We start from the raw sequence: 17,481 nt of genomic DNA on the forward strand, positions 1-17,481 counted from the left end.
AGTTAATTCTGTTTTTCTCTTCACAGATGCTGCCAGACCTGCTGTTTATTTTCAGCATTTTATCTTTTCATTTTAGATTTCCAGCGTCCACAGTATTTTGCTTTTGTTTTATGCCAGTCCCTTCAAGCCATAGAACTATAAAATACAGTCATGTATCCTTCTCTGTTTCAAATATTTATTCGCTTTGCCTTGAAATGAAAGTAGTATGAATGTTCCCTGAATACTTAGAGGATATGCACTAAGTTACTGTGTAACATGCTCTGGGCAATTTACTCATAGAGCTATATAATGAGAAAAAGAAAGAACTTGTATTTATAAAGTGCTTTATTTTATAAGGATGTCCTAAAGTGCTTTACACGTGATGAACAATTTTTTAAGTGCAGAGACTATTATTGCTAGCAAACAATATAAGATATTAAGTGGTTTAGAAAACATTAATCCTGAATAATATTTCATGTTAAACAACTGCTAGACAAAGCAATATAGGTAGATTGGGAAAAGGAAGCCAGGAGACTGGAAGCACTTATTGACATAAAGAGTGACTGAAAGTGAAATGGTCTTTCAGATAGGTTAGTGGATGCAAAACAAATAATTTAAGTTGCAGTGGGTACTGTAGTGTGCTATGGAAAGATGGCATGGATGGGAAGTATTTATACAAAGGCATGTACAAGTGATGGACCCCAGTTATTGACCTTCAACAAGAATTATGCTCCTTACTCTCTGAAATATACTCACAGAAATGTTTACTTTTTATGCATAGGAAATACGAGTTCTATGTCTTTATAATGGATATAAAGTGGCTCAATTTTGTGATGTATCTATGGGAGGGAAGATAAGTCCTTAACCAGTGAGATGTGCAAAATCAAGGTTATGACATGCAAACATGCCTCAGCACTCCAAAAGGTTGGTCACTTCTGCCACCATGAACAGAATTCTTTTCAGTTTTCAAACAAATTTGGTGCCCTGGTAGCCTGGTAGATTAGTGAGTCAAATAGTGTGATAGTAAGTCATGCAAACCAAGAATAACCCAGATTTGAGCCTTGGTGTTTGCTAAAGTGGTGGTGGAGGGAACCACAACAACTTGTAATTACATGGCACCTTTATCATAAAAAATGCCCGAGGGCACTTCACAGAGGCATTATAAAACAAATATGACACCAAGCCCATTAGATATTAAAGCAGATAATCTAAAGCTTGTTTAAAGGTTTTAAAAAGGTTTCTCAATGGTGGAAAGCGAGGTAAAGAGGGTGAGAGATGTGGGAAGGGAATTCCAGAGCTTAGGGCCGAGGCAGCTGCAGGCATGGTCACCAATGGTGGAGAAGTTAAAGTTGGGGAGAGTCGAGAGGCTGGAATTCGAGGAGCACAGATATCTTGGAGGGTTGTAGTGCTGGAGAACATTACAGAGATGGCCAGGGACCAGGCCAGGAATAGAGTTGAAAACAAGGATGAGAATTTTAAAATTGAGGTGTTATTTAACCAGGAACCAGTGTGGGTCAGTGAGCATAGCGGTGATGGATGAACAGCACCTGGTGTGAGTTAGGATACGGGCAGTAGAGTTTTGGATGATTTCAAGTTTATGGAGGATAGAATGTGGGAGGCTGGTCAGAAGTGTTTTGGAAGGCTGGAGGTAACAAGTGCATGAACTTTCAGTAGCAGAAGAACTGAGATGGGCAGAGAGGGTGATGTTACTGAGGTGGAAATAGGCGGTCATGGTGATGGCATAGATATGTGGTTGTGAACTCCTCTTGCGGTCAAGTATGATACTGAAGTTGCAAACAGTCTCGCTCAGCATCAGTCAGGGAGAGGGATATGATTTTTGGCAAGAGAGGGCACTTTGGAGCAGGGGCCGAAAACGGCCGGAATTTTCCGAGCCCGCTGGCAGTGGACGTGATAGGTGGTGTGCGTGGAAAATATGGCGGGACCCACTTCACGATGGCGTGAAGGCAGGTTTTGATATTCCGCTCAGCCTGCCGATGGTGGGCGCGTTTCCTGTCATTGGTTGGCGGGAACCTAACTGTAATACATTAGCATATGATTAAAAGGCCATCCTACCAGGCTCTTGGAACCCCGCCGTATCGTCTGTCCACATCAGCGGGAAAGCACGCCGACGTGTTTCACAACAGCACACAGTGCACTTGGCGGCCTTCACTTTGGGGGAACTGAGGTGAGTGAGCAGCAGAGTTCCCCACAGCTCGCCCATTGCTTACAGGCCTCGGGTGCCGTGGAGTGGAGGAAACTGATGCCTGGCCCTGCAGGCGGCTGCTGAGGGGTGGAGAGTGTCTGGGGGCAAGTGCTGGCTGGCTTTGGGAGCGACTGCTGAGGGGGGGGGTGGGTCAAGTGCTGCCCTGGCTCTACATACCGTGCACAGGAAATCAAGATGGGGGTGCAGGGTAAGTGAGGGAAGTGGCCACGCATTAGGGACACCTGTATAAACTGACCATGCCTCTGCAACTAAGACAGATCAGGCGCAGCAACAGTGATATGATTGGGGTCAGGCTCCTAGTCTGCCCGTCCATGCAAGCAATGCAGAGGCACCAAGGGACCTCCAAGCGCTCCATACTTTAACCCACCCGCCCCCCAGCACAGACTTCGAGTCCGCCACCACTTTATTAGACCCCAGAGTAGTTGGACTGCACACGTTGTACAATCTCCTTGCTAACGCTGGCCATGTAGCAGTCACTGCTGCAGGTGCTCACAGCCCCTTACAATCTTAGCATCCTGGTTTGGATCAGTGTCCCCAGTGTCGCAGGTTGACAGGGCAGCCATGAAGCACAGTCATCTCTGGCCATCCAAGGGTGACCAGCACTCTCCGGGAAGCATTAAGAGACTGCCACACAGGGCCAGGAAAGGTGCTAAGTACTGCCATGATAGCCACGTCTCTCTCTCTCTTTCATGCTGTAGGAGGACCACATCAGGATCCTGGATCCTGGTGACCTAACTATATGCCTGCTGGCCTACAGATACCGTAGAAGATGGAGGAGAGAGCAACTGAGGCACCTGGCCGTGCAAAGGCAGGAGTAGCAACTCATGAAGAAGGGGCAGCAGGGGCTCCAGCACACGCTGCCTAGGAGCTACAGCGAGTTGTGGCTGGTCAGCGCCTAGCGACTCCCAGGGTCTATAGATGCTGCCTAACATTCCTGCAGATGACTGAGAACCAATGTTGTCAATGACTGCGCAGTCTAGAAAACTGGTGGCTCACATCTACCACTTACTGTAGGACTTGGCGCCAAGGGGACATGGACACTGCCAGTGGCTGTGAAAGTGACTGCGGCACTCAATTTCTATGCCCGTGGCTTCTTTCAGGGTTCCACAGGCGACCTCTGTGGGATTTCACAATCTGCCACCCACAAATGCATCCATGAGGTCATGGATGCCATCTTCTCCATGGCTCGCAACTTTGTGCAATTCGCCCAGGACCGGGACAGTCAGGTTGCAAGGACAATTGGATTCGCCCTGATCTCGGGATTCCCACAGGTGCAGGGTGCGATTGACTGCACTCATCTGGCGGTCAGGCCTCCGTCGCTACACTCAGTGGACTACATCAACCGCAAGGGCTTTCACTCGCCGCATGTGCAGATGGTATGCGACCTCCAGAAATGCATCCTGCAGGCATGCACATGGTTTCCAGGGAGTGTGCACGACGCCTACATCCTGAGTCGCTCGCAGATCCCTGCAGTCTTCCAGGGTCCACAGAGGCTGCAGTGTTGGCTCTCTGAGGACAAAGGCTACCCACAGAGGCCATGGCTGATGACACCCGTGCGGCGGCTTCAGTCTGCAGCAGAGCGACACTATAATGAAGCTCATGCAGCAGCTCGCAACTTGGTGGAGCAGACCGTTGGGATGCTGAAGATGCGGTTCCGGTGCCTGGACCAGTCTGGTGGGAGCCCAGCAATCCAGTCCACAGAGGGTGTCACGCATCATTGTCGTCTGCTGCCTGGTGCTGCAAAGGGGTGAGGAGCTGGCTGAGGAGGAGGTGGAGGAGCTGCAAGTCTCCTCCGATGAGGAGGATGCTGACAGGGATGAGGGTGAGGGCGTCCTCGGTGGCGATGACGATGGGGCTGAGGCTTTTGAACTAGCTAGATGAGGAAGGACACTTGGGAGGTCCTCATAGCTGCCAGATTTGTGGAGGATGTTGACAACACAGTGAGGTGTCCCTGTAGATCGTCACATCGCAGTTGTGAACGTTTGACTCCAGTCTGGCTTATCGCAGCGCCAATACCCTATCTGAGAATGCTCCTCTAATGGAGATGCAGTGGAGGCCCTAATAGTCACTCGATCGCAGGAGGATGATGACAATATGCAGTGAGGACACTCCATAGATCTTCACATAGCCTCTGAGAATGTCTGACTCCTGACTGGCCGAGGGCAACTCGCTCACGCTCCATGATCAGGGCCATCTCAGAGACGCAGCCATGAAACTTTTAGACGCATCTGATGCTGTGTCCACCTTCAACACCTCAACCCTTCAGGAGCTGGTGCATGACATCATTGGCTGCAGATGCTGGTGTGATGGGGTCCAGCCTCACCTTAAAGGTGCTGAGAGCACACAGAGTATGAGAGAGCTCTATGGTGCCTGCCCACTACATTTTGGCAGCAATGACCAGCACTGCCAAGTTGCAGGCATCAGTAATGTTTCCAGGGAGTGTGAGGCTGAACCATCACTGTGGTCTGAAGGCAGACAGAACACAGGGAAGAGGCCCTGGACTGAGACCACCTGCCTTTTATCTCGTGCAGAAATGTTTCACGTCTCAGTGACAAGAACACTGTTCATCAGAGCAAGGAGCCGTAGGCAGGGAGTTTAATGACAATAGTGAACATTATATACAAGTGATTAACACCCGTGCCCAGGCTGTGCAACTAATTCTCCTTAACTGTCCTAAACCTGCTGTTACATCTTGGCGCTCCCAGGACATCCACAGTGGAGGTGGAGGCAGCCTGCTGACTGTGACGCCCTGTCTGTGATGACTTTGGCGGTCATCCTCTGGAGGGCTGAGACTTGGAGGGCCCCGACCTGCTTTCGGTGTCCTGTTATGTGGCAGTGGCACCCTCCTTGGTCTGTGAAGCTGGATCTGTGGAGGTCACAGGGAGAGGAGAGACAGATGGGCTGGTCACTCCCAGAGTAACCTGGGCGGACGGCCCCAGAGTGTGCACCTGCTGATCCTCCTCCCTATAGGTGCCCGAGGGCCCCTGGCTGACTCCGTGAGTGGAAGGGGCAGCTGGAGTGAGATCGAGCTGCCCAGCACCCCTCTCGCGTACACACTGTTGGAGGCCAATCACCGATGGAATTAAGCCCGTGCAGCAGCGCAGGAGTGACACCCTGACCAAAGTCTCTATGGCGTTTGCCATCCTGCCAGTGCATCGTGCATTGCAATGCCGGCGCTGTCACCTCAACCTGAAGACGGATGGACTCCTCCATCGTGCCTTGCAATCTGAGGAGGGCAGCTGACGTCCCTTCCAGTTGTTCCCTAGCAGTTCCCTTTGCAGCTCCAGCAACTGTGACGTGACTGAGTCCAGAGGCTCGTCATCTGACTCGGACTCAGCAACGTTCTGGCCTCCAGCAGTTCTCCGAGTGCTGGGGACCAGAGAAGCCCCTGCCTCCGCCTGCTGTAGACCAGAAAATGCGATGTGCTTACCAGATTGTGATTCTGAGGCTACTCTATAGCTAGGTCCCACCGAGGTGTGTGTCTCTGCGCTGGTGGAGGGTATGGGTGAGCGCTGCAATGGGACTTCAGGGAGGGTGCCTTCAGATTCCTCTTCAGAGGTTTCTTCGGAGCTTGCTTGGAGGCTCTGGGTTGTGGACTCTGTCGGCTGCTTCCCAGATGTGCTTGCGAAAGCAAGGGGAGATAATTAGTGCATGGCAGTGGCCTGTGAATGAGGACACATCACACATGGCATGGTTGTCTGATGGATGCTGCACTGCTGGATCCTCACTTGGTAGACCAGCGCCAACCTCACCATCAGCACAGGACTGGTCCCGGTCATTGCCAGCCAGCTGGATGGCCCTGTTTTCGAATTCTGTCAGAACTTTGAATTTCGGCAACCCTCCATCTTTCTGCGACCTTTCCCTCCTGTTGTAAACCAGCTTGTCCTGCATGGATAGAGATGGGGAGAATGTATCAGGATGCCTGCCAGGCCAGATGATAAGTATGCCTGGCCTGTGTGGGTGGTGCGTGGTCCCATGGACGGGATGAGGACAAGAGTGAAAGAGTGAATGGTGATGTTCCTTGCACTGGCAGCGAGCGAGGGCCCTGTGGATGTGTGATGGGTTTGGGAGTGATGAAAAGAGTGACTTACCCTGGCAGAACAGAGGCAATCATTCATCCTTTTGCGGCACTGGGTGGCTGACTTCCTCTGCAGGGCGTTTGCGCTGACCACCGCTGCCACCGCCTCCCAAGCCGGGTTGGTGGCATTGCTACCCAGCCTGCAGCAAGAGCGGGGGTAGAGCTCATCCTGGCGGGCCTCCACAGCATCCAGCAGTCGCTTGAGGGACTCATCGTTGAAGCGGGGGGCTGCAGTCTTATTGCCTTTGCTGGCCATGTCTCCCAGGCCGTGGTGGTGAGCTGGTGACGATGAGTGCTTTGCTGGCGGCTGCCTTTTAAAGATGGCGGCCAGTGTGATGCTACAGAGGGGTGATGGTGAGTGGGCGAATGAGAGCCCACCCGCCATGGAAACGGTGTGTTTTGTGGGAGTGAATATATAATGAGGTGGGCTAGGGAAGATACGGCGTGAAAACCCGCCATTTTCATCGGTGGGTAGGACTCCATTTTACCTGCCCGCTACTGCACTTAGTACAATTCTGGGAAAATTCTGCCCAATGGCGTCCCAATATTTAATTGGAGGAAACCTCTGCTTACCCTCTATTGGATGTCGGATAAGCTATATAATATTTTAACAACGATGGAGGAGTCAAGAGAGGTAGTGGTGAGGTAGAGATGGGAGTCGTTGACCTACATGTGGGAACTGATGTCATTGTTTCGGATTCTGTCGCTGAGAAGAAGCATGTAGTTGAGGGACGTGGATAAGAAGCTTAGAAAAAAGGAAATTGACTTGGGTACTTGATCCTGATGACTATGCAATCACCCTTGCCGGAAAATGTACATATGTGAATGTTGGATGAATTGAGGATTAAGTTTGACAGTGATGCCTAATAATGAAATAGCTTGTGAATATTCAATTGGGGGAATTTTAACCTCAAAAACCAAGTGGGTTTGGATTGGTGGGGGTCTAGTTAAAAGTCTGAATCTTGACCTCCAACCCATCCACTAATGGTTTTAAACAGGGGTCAGTGTGCAACTACTGCGCTCCAAGGAGATGGGGTAATGCTTCAGATATTATATGAATATAAGAAATAGGAGCAGGAGTAGGCCATTTGGCCCTGCCATTCAATAAGATCGTGGCTGATCTGCCCCAGGCCTCAACTCCTCTTTCGTGCCAGCTCCTCTAGCCCTCCACTCCCCTACATTTCAAAAATCTATCTACCTCCTCTTTAAATACTTTCAGTGATCTAGCCTCCACAGCTCTGAGCTAGAGAATTCCAGACATTCACTACCCTCTGAGAGAATAAATTCCTTCACATCTCAGTTTTAAATGAGTGTCCCCTTGTTCTGTAACTATGCCCCATAGTTTGAGATTCCCCCACTAGTGGGAACATCTTCTCAATATCTACCCCGTCAGGCCGCTCAGAACCTTGTCTGTTTCAATAAGATCATTCTTCTAAACTCTAATAAATAAAAGCCTAACCTGTTTAGCCGTTCTTGATAAGTGTTAACCCCTTCATCCCATGAATCAGCCTAGTAAATCTCTTTTGAACTGCCTCCAATGCCAGAATATCCTTCCTTAAATACAGGGACCAAAACTGTACACAGTACTCCAGGTGTGGCCTCACCAACAATTGTAACATGACTTCCCTATTTTTAAACTCCAACCCTCTAGCAATACAGGCCAACATTCCATTTGCCTTCTTAGTTACCAGCTGCACCTGCATGCTAACTTTTTGTGTTTCATGCACAAGAACACCCAGATCTCTCTGTGCTGCACTTTTTTTTGGAGTCTCTCTCCATTTAAATAATAGTCTGCCTTTTGATTTTTCCTACCAAAGTGCATGACCTCACACTTTCCTACATTAAACTCCACCTGCCAAGTTTTTGCCCACTCACTCAACCTGTCTATATCCCCTTGCAGATTCCTTATGTCCTCATCACAACATGCTCTCCCACCTGTTTTTGTATTGTCAGCAAATTTGGTTACATTACACTCTGCCCCCTCCTCCAAGTCATTAATATAGATAGTAAATAATTGAGGCCCTAGGACTGATCCTTGTGGCACCCCACTAGTTACGTCTTTCCAACCTGGAAAAGACCCATTAATCCCAACTCTCTGTCTTCTGTGTGTTAACCAATCCTCAATCCATGGTAATACGTTACCCCCAATACCGTGAGTTCTTGTGCAATAACCTTTTATGTGGCACCTTATCGAATGCCTTCTGGAAATTCAAATACACTACATCTACCGGTTTGCCTTTATCAACCCTGCTTGTTATGTCCTCAAATAATTCTAGCAAATTTGTCAAACATGATTTCCCTTTCACAAAACCATGTTGACTCTGTTTGATTGCATTAAGCTTTTCTAAGTGGCCTGCTACTTCTTCCTTAAGAATGGTCTCTAGCATTTTCCCAACGACAGATGTTAGGCTGACTGGCCTATAGCTTCTTCTTTTTTGTCTCCCTCCCTTTTTGAACAGGGACGTCACATTAGTAGTTTTCCAATCTTCTGCCCAGAATCCAGTGAGTACTGGAATATTTCGACCAATGCCTCCACTGCAGCCACTTCCTTTAAACCCTTGGATGCAGGCCATCAGGCCCTGGTGACTTGTCTGCTTTTAGTCCCATTAGTTTGTCAAATACTTTGTCCCTCGTGATTGAGACTGTTACAAGATCTTTCCTCCCATTAGCTCCTTGCTTATCTGGTATCTTTGGAATGTTTATAATGTCCTCCACCGTGAAGACCAATGCAAAATATTGGTTTAAATTATCTGCCATTTCCCTGTTCCCCGTTATCAATTCTCCAGACCCATCCTCCAAGGGTCCCACACTCACTTTAGCTACTCTCTTTTTATATACCCATAGAAGCTCTTGCTTTTTGTTTTTATATTTCTTGCCAATTTATTTTCATAATCAATTTTCTCCCTCTTTATTAGCTTTTTAGTCATCCACTGCTGGTTCCTAAAAAAAGAATTCCCAATCCTCTTGCCTACCATCAATTTTCACCGCTTTGTATGCCTTAGTTTTTGACTGGATACTCTCCTTGACCACCTTTGTTAACCATGGGTGGTTCATCCTTCTCATCAAGTCCTTCTTTTTGACTGGGATAAATTTTTGCTGAGGGCTATGAAATATCTGCTTAAATGCCTGTCACTGCTCATCCACTGACTTTCCACTTAGTCTATTTTCCCAGCCTGCTTTAGACAATTCTTTCTTCATCCTCTGTAATTGCCCTTATTTAAGTTGAGGACACTGGTTTGAGATCCGAATTGCTCGCCCTCAAACTGAATTTGAAATTCTACTCATTATAATGAGACTGCATGCCCCATTTTAATTTTAATTCTGGCTAGCTGGATTTCCTGGGCCTCTGGAAACCCATCTGTTAAACTGAAACAAGCGATTGTTGGATCAGTAGGTAAGTGCCTTTCCCCTTACCTGCTGACCCAGCGTGCCTGCCTGACCAATCTTCCCTGTGACTAAACAGCCCTCTCCCACCACTGACCAACATTCGGCCTAAGATGTGCATGGATGCGCAGTAACCTGGCAGCAACAGGCTGTTTTTGTATTGTCACCTTTCAAGATATTGCATGTGTGGGATTTAAAGGTATTGTGCTTTGAAATAAACAGGCCACGCACAACGAAAAAAATTAGGAGGGGCAATGCTGCTGACTCTTCCAATCTTCCCCAAGATCCCTCCAATATTCCAGCCCCACCCCCACAACACAACCCTGTGCACTAAGACCTTGGACCCCTGAGGCTTGGCTGCTTGTGGGGATGTGCCTCAGGGCTTCCCTAGCAGACTGGAAGCCAAGCTTGTCAGTCAGAGCTGCTTCTCGGTGGAGAACCTAGCAGTGATGTCATGCACATACTGTGGAATTGCTCAAACCCGTGGAGTGCAGGGCAACCCAGTAAGGCATGTTTTATAAGGAATAAAATACCTTTTGTGATAAGATAATTTTGAGATTTGTGGCATTTGAGAAATGTAATAAATTAAGCTAGTAAACTCTTCAACTGCTTTTATTCAGTACTGATGTTTGGTCTGGGCTGTAATGTTTTATTGTATTTATTTTCACTTTAGGGATTTTCGAGATAACAACGTTTCATTTATATGGAAAGACAACTGGTCATTTTATCCGAGTGCAGAATATCTGTGAGTATACTTGTGAGTTGCATTAATAATAAAATTATTTAGCAGGTTATTTAGCACTATCCATAGATAACTAATGAAGTTAAAGATAGTATCAAATTAAAAGGAAGAACTTATAATTCTGCAAAGATGAGTAGCAGGTCAGAAGATTGGACAGAATCTGAAGAACAGCAAAGAATGGCTATAAGATTAATAAGGAGGGAGAAATTAGAGTACGAGAGAAAGCTAGCTAGAAATATCAAAACAGATAGTAAGAGTTTCTACAGGTATTTGAAAAGGAAACAATTAAGTAAAGTGAGCGTTGGCCCTCTAAACAGTGAGAATGGGGAACTAATAATGGAAATAAGGAAATGGTGAATGAATTGAACAGATATTTGTGCTTGTCTTCACTGCAGAGGATAAAAATAACATCCCAGAAGTAATTGGGAATTAGGAGGTGAAATCAAGGAAGGAACTTAAAACAATTATAATCACCAGGGAAAGGGTACTGAAAAAAATAATAGAATGACAGGCCCCCAGGCCCCGCTGGACTTCATCCTAGCATCTTTAAAGAAGTGACCGCTTTGATAGTGGATGCAATGGTTTTAATTTTCCAAAATTCCCTAGATTCTGGAAAGGTTCCATCAGATTGGAAAATAGCGAATGTGACTGCTCTGTTCAAGAAAGTGGCGGGGGATGGGAGTGGGGGAAGACTGAAAGCAGAAAACTACAGGGAAATTGCTGGAATCTATTATTAAGGAGGTTATAGTGGAGCAGTTAGAAAATCTCAATGTAGTCAAGTAGAGTTAACATGGTTTTGTCATAGGGAAATCATGTTTGACTAATTTATTGGAGTTCTTTGAGAAAGTAACAAGCAACATGGATAAAGGGGAACCTGTGGATGTGCTGTACTTAGATTTCTAGAAGGCATTTGACAAGATGCCACATCAAAGCTTACTATTCAAAATAAGAGCTCATGGTGAAGGGGGTAACATATTAGCTTGGATGGAGATTAGTTAGCTAACAAGAAACAGAGAGTAGGCATCAATGCATCATTTTCGGGTTGGCAGGATGTGATGAGTGGAATGCCACGGGGATCAGTGCTGGGGCCTCAACTATATACAATTTATATCAGCGATTTGAATGAAAGAACCAAATGTATGGTTGCTAAGTTTGCTGATGACACAAAGATAAATAGTGAAATAAGTTAAATAGTAAAATAAGTTGTGAAGAGGACATAAGTACTCTGCAAAGGGACACATAGCTTAGCGAGTGGGCAAAAATTAGCAAATGGAGGATAATGTGAGAAAATGTGAACTTGTCCACTTTGGCAGGAAGAATAGGAAAACAGCATATTATTTAAATGGAGAGAGATTGCAGAACACTGAGGTATAGAGGGATCTGGATACCCTGGTACATGAGTCACAAAAAGTTACTATGCAGGTACAGCAAGTGATTAGGAAGACTAATGGAATCTTATTGTTTATTGCAAGAGGAATGGAATATAAAAGTAGAGATGTTTTGCTACAGTTGTACAGGGTGTTGGTGAGACCACATTTGGAGTACAGTGTACAATTTTGGTCTCCTTATTTAAGAAAGGATATAGGACATATAAATGCATTAGAAACAGTACAGACAACGGTCACTCGGATGAAACCTGGGATGGGGGTTGGAGGGGTTATCTTATGAGAAAAGGTTAGACAGGCTGGACCTGTATCCATTGGAGTTTAGAAGAATGAGAGGTGATCTTATTGAAGCATATAAGATCCTGAAGGGACCTGACAGGATGGATGCTGAAAGGATGTTTTCTCCTTGTGGGAGAGACTAGAACTAGGGGACGCAATTTAAAAATTGGGGGTTTCCCATTTAAGATGGAAATGAGAAGAATATTTTTCTCTGAGGATCGCGAGTCTTTAGAACTCTCTTTTCCAGAGACCGGTGGAAGCAGGGTCATTGAACATTTTGAAGGCAGGGGTAGATATATTCTTGAACAGCAAGGGAGTCAAAGGTTATTTGGAGTAGGCAGAATGTGGAGTTGAGGCCACAGTCAGATCAGCCATGATCTCATTGAATGGCAGAGCAGGCTTGAGGGGCCGAATGGTCTACCTCTCCTAATTTGAATGTTTGTATGTAAGTTAACTTCTATTCTTTGTTCCCTAACTTTGCCCGATTGTCAGCTTAATAAATCAACACTATCTGTACGAGAGTTGGTGGTTAATAAAAAATCAAGATTAATATTTTTCAACACAGGGTTATTTGCATTGACTTTATTTTGTATCAATTGATTTAATTTCACCTGACACTGAGAAGCAGCTGCGGATATTGGATACAGAAAAAGTTTTGGGCTGTGACAACATTCTCGTCGTAGAGCTGAAGACCTAACCAGAATTATCACCTCCCCCAACCCCTCTCCCAAGCCCTAAGCTGAGCTGTCCTGGAACAGTTGCGATATTTCACATCCAACAAGGTAGAAAAACTTTCCAAGTATATCCTGGAAGTAACAAAGCCATTTCAAGGCTTCTAAGACGGGCAGACTGAGTTGGGTATGGAGGCAGGCAGTGTTACAAGGGTAGCAATACAGGGTCTTCGTGATGGAGAGAATGTGGAGTTGGAAGCTTAGCTCAGATTTGAATAGAATGCCGAGGCTTGAAACCATCTGATTTCATTTGAGAGTAAAACGCAGATTGGGATGAAGTTATAGAGTTTGTTGTGGAGTGGGTGGGGTGGTGGGGTGTGGGTGGGGCTTCAGTTTTCCCAAAAGTTTAAACTTAATTAGTATTAGAGGCAAGTGGGCAGAACACTATAGATGCTTCGGAGCACCATGCAGGAAGCCCTGAGTTCTCCAAACTTCATGATATGCAGTCACTGAAAATATGTCTCCCCCTTGCATCACTATGGAACAGTTTATCTGTATTATTTAGTGCAGTTTAACCATGAAATATTTGAACTTGCCTCATTTAACCTCTTTTTCATTCTTTGTCATTTTTTTTCTTTTTTTTGTTTTCACAGTCACTTGGTTGCTAACTCTACTATTATGTACCTTTTCTTAATGGCGAATTTTATTTATTTCTGTATCAAGAAACATTTTAGAGTTCTTAGTTCAGTGATCTGGTTGCTCTATTTGGCTTTCCAACAAAAGGCCACCATTTGGGTTCAAATAGTAATAGAAACCCATTTTAATTAAAAAAAGAACATTGCAAAGTGCTTTAATTGAGGGAAAAAGAAGAAAGTAAGTAGACAGAAGGAGTAAAAGAGTGGATGCTAAATCATAGTACGAGAATTTGTAGAGGCCACCAAAAATTTGTTTGACAAGGTGGACTTTGCGAGATTTTAAAGGAGGCCAAAGGGTAGGGAATAGGGTGGTGTGAGGATCTGGAAACTTTTTCAGATGAGCATTTTAACCTTAATGCAATGGGAGTCAAGGAGCTAGGAAAGCTCAGTGTGGGAAGGAAGGGTGGGTAGGAAAGCCAAACAGAGCAACCAGATCATTGAACTAAGAACTCTAAAATGTTTCTTGATACAGAAATAAATAAAATTCGCCATTTTTTAAAAAAGTACATAATAGTTGAAATGAACCATTTTAAAGTAGTTGAATTTTGGATAAGTTGAAATTTATAAAGGATGGGAGGTCAGCATGGAGACTATTGGTGAAATTGAATGTAGAGGTGACAAATACACATCGGCCTGAATTTGATTCTCAGGGTGCACCCGAAGTCGTCGCAGCTGGAAGCGGATGTAAAACCCGCTCCCGGCCAAGGTTGCACTGTGAACACGATCTTGTGCTGAGTGGCCAATTAAGGCCAGCTCAGCGTAAAACGCGACTGCCGGATGAATTTTCCGTGCATGGCGGCGGAAACGCATCCAGTACCGGGTCAGGGTATTCAGAAACGGAAGAGGAAGCTCCCTGAAGGCTGCCAGGAGTTGTGGGGGAGACTGAGGGAGCTGTCTGAAAGCTGTTCAAGAAGTGCAGTCATGGTCTCAGCACCTGGAGGTCATGGAAGGCGGGAGGGGAAGTTGGGCGGGCGCTCTGCCCCCTGTTTCTCAGATGAGTGACTGGGAGTGCTGTTCGAAGTGATCAGTGCCAGGCATCTTAATGCCCAGGGATGGCAAGAGGACGCCACCCCACCTGACCAGGAAGGCCTGGACAGATGTTGCCGCCCAGGTCAGTGGGCACGACATGGTACACCGCACGTGGATTCAGTGTTGCAAAAGACTCAATGATCTGCTGTGGTCAGCAAGGGTACGTGCAGAAATGGCATGAACCTGTGTGGAGAACTTTAGTCAGGTGTCTGTTTCTTGGAACGTTCATGGGTCTAAGGGTGTGTATGCCAACTGGCACTTAAACCTGCCCTGCCAAGGCTGGGATGTCAGCACAACTGGCCTCAGTGCATTGCAGAGTGAGATGTGCCATGGCCTGCCTAATGCCCAGGTGGGAGGGCGAGTGGGAACCAGGAAAGGACCTTTGGGGAGATGCAGCAATAATGAGGCTATTTTCCCTGTCAGGAGAAGCGGAGTCATAATGCCACAGAGCGACGCAGAACCGGTGGAGGAGTGCCAAATCCGTGCTTCTGCACTAAGTGTGGGAGCGATGCACTGGAGCTTGAATGCCACTGGCCAGCTCGCTCCTCCGGTCACAGTGAGGCGAGGGTCTCGGATGAAGGTAAGAGTGCAGGGGACAGATGCGCGTGCGGTTGGTACTGGAAGCATAACGGGCCCCTCTCATCAGAAACTGAACTGTTGTAGCCAGAGAGCCTATTGAAGCTCCAGTGCAGATGGCACCATGCAGCAGGTCTCCACTGTCTCCTCAGCCTTCCTAGCACGCATAGTGACTATGGTGATTGAATGTACTGATCTTTTGCCTTCCTCCTGCAGATGCGGCATCCGCGGGAGCCACCGATGACCCTGAGGACCCCCCATTGAGCTCTGAAGAAAACAGCATACCTGCACCAGCGTCACACACTCTCTCTGAACCAAGCACCAGTGCAGATACTCACACATCGGTGGGCATTAGGTATTCGGCTCCGCGGGTAATGCACAGCGGTGAGGGCACATCACACTCACATAAGGAGCTAGCAGAGGTGGAGAGGTCCCAGGGAGCTGACATTGGGAGCACAGCTGGAGACTCAGCCCATGCTGTGTCCGAGGCAGATGATGAGCCTCTGGAGTCGCCCATCAGGTGGCTTGCTGGGTGTCCAGCGGGATGCGTGGGGAGAACTGGAGGAGATCGATGAGGGTCTGCGTGCCATGGTCTCCGTCATGGAGGAGCCCATGCGGAGCATGAGTTCTGCATTGGCCCTTAACACCGGCCACACAGCCTCCTCCATTGAGAGACTCCCATGGAGAGGCAGTTTCAGGAGCAGACTCAGGGGTTCCTAGGATTGCATTCGGACCTGCAAGCCCTCACACAGGTAGTGACCTCGATGTCACTGCCATTGTGAGAGGTGGATGAGGCACCTAGCCTCCCTGCTAGGTCCCTGTCCATCAATGGTGAGCAGCGAGGTGCAAATGTACCTCACGCTGGCAGTGAGCTGCTTGTCGTCTCTATGGGCTTCTCTCAGGCTGCATTGGACAAGGGCACCAGCTCCACCCCTCTGCCAGTAGCCGCTCTATCTGATGATGCCGTGATGACTGAAGATGCCCAGCTATGGGGCTGGATGCACTCTCTCAGGCGGAACCTATTCAGGCTCCGGCCGTCAGAGGACAACCGCCAAGGTCATCAGGGCCACCAGGGTACCAGAGTCAGCAGGCTGCCTCTGACGCCACTGTCAGAGAGTCGGGGACACCAAGGCACAGCACCCGCAGACGCAAGTTGAAGGCACCTTGAGCGCAGCAGGGGCGTGTCACAGGGTGACATTTTTTGTGTTAATTATTTTGACTCTTGTGTTAGGGATGGAGACTTTGTTTATTCTTTGTTGTTTATGTTAAGTACCATAAACATTTATTTGACTTAAATAGGCTGTTAGCTATATGAACAGGTGCCAGATGCAGCACAGGCTTGTAAAAGCATGGTGTTGTGTGGTGCTAGCATACTGGGGTGGGTTCTCATTTATTGATTGTTAGCAAAGAAAACAGCATCATTGGCTTGACGAGGCGTCAATGCCTTGGATGCCTAGCAGAAGGTTCGCTGCATTAAAGTATCCCTGGTGTCCCTGCCTCCATGAGGGTTCCTGTCCTCACCCTGTGCCTCCTCAGGCTGTTCCTCTGAGCCATCACTTGAGTCATCCTCCATGGCCTGTGGAGCTGCCTCGCTATCCTCAGCTGCCAGTGGGTCCCCCCTTGCCAGAGTCAGGTTGTGCAGGGCGCAGCATGCGATGACAATGAGGGAGACACGCCCTGGAGGATACTGCAATGCTCCCCCTGACTGGTTCCAGTATCTGAAGCGCATCTTCAGCAGCCCGATGGTCCTCTTCACCACCGCCCTTGTGGAGGTATGAATCCTGTTGTATCTCTCCTCGGCCTCAGTTCTTGGGTGACGGAGTGGGGTCATCAGCCATTTCTTCAAGGGGTTGCCCTTTTCACCCAGGAGCCATCCGTCCACTCGTGCAGGAGCCATGAACAGCCTTGGTAACTGTGAGTGCCGTAAGATGTAAGCATCATGTGAGCTTCCAGGGTAATGGGCACAAACTTGGAGAATCTATGTCTTGTGGTCACAGACGATTTGAACATTCATTGACTGGGGACCCTTTCTGTTGACAAAAGCTCCAGGCTCACCTGCTGGTGCTTTGATGGCCTTGTGAGTGCAATCTATAACACCATGGATGCGGGGGAACCCAGCCATCATAGTGAAGCCTTGTGCTCTCTCCGCCTGATCCACCTCATCTGCCTGGAAGTGGATGAACGTGTGGACGTCTAAAGATAGCATCAGAGATAACATCAGTCATGAGCCTGACACAACTGTGTGCAACTGATTGGGAAACGCTGCACAGATCCCCCCACTGAGCCCTGAAAAGAACCGGAGGCATAGAAGTTGAGGGTCACTGTGATCTTCAAAGCCACCGGCATGACGTGTCCACTCACGAAGTTGGAGGCGATTGCCAGAGCTATCATGTGACATATGGCTTTCACTGTGTCCCTTGAAAGGCAGAGTCTCTTGTG

The 17,481-nt window shown here is 47.6% G+C and overlaps 1 protein-coding gene across 2 annotated transcripts in view; it reads left to right on the forward strand.

The window, feature by feature from the left end:
• Positions 1-17,481, forward strand: part of LOC144672718 (uncharacterized) — a 145,878-nt gene that overhangs the window by 14,554 nt on the left and 113,843 nt on the right. For both annotated transcript variants that reach the window (XM_078534673.1, XM_078534664.1), the window contains exon 2: positions 10,339-10,410. In XM_078534673.1, coding sequence (XP_078390799.1) covers positions 10,339-10,410 — 72 coding nt within the window. The remainder of the gene's footprint in view (positions 1-10,338; positions 10,411-17,481) is intronic.

Source organism: Cetorhinus maximus, chromosome 3 (assembly GCF_964194155.1).
Source record: "Cetorhinus maximus chromosome 3, sCetMax3.hap1.1, whole genome shotgun sequence".
NCBI lineage: Eukaryota > Metazoa > Chordata > Chondrichthyes > Lamniformes > Cetorhinidae > Cetorhinus > Cetorhinus maximus.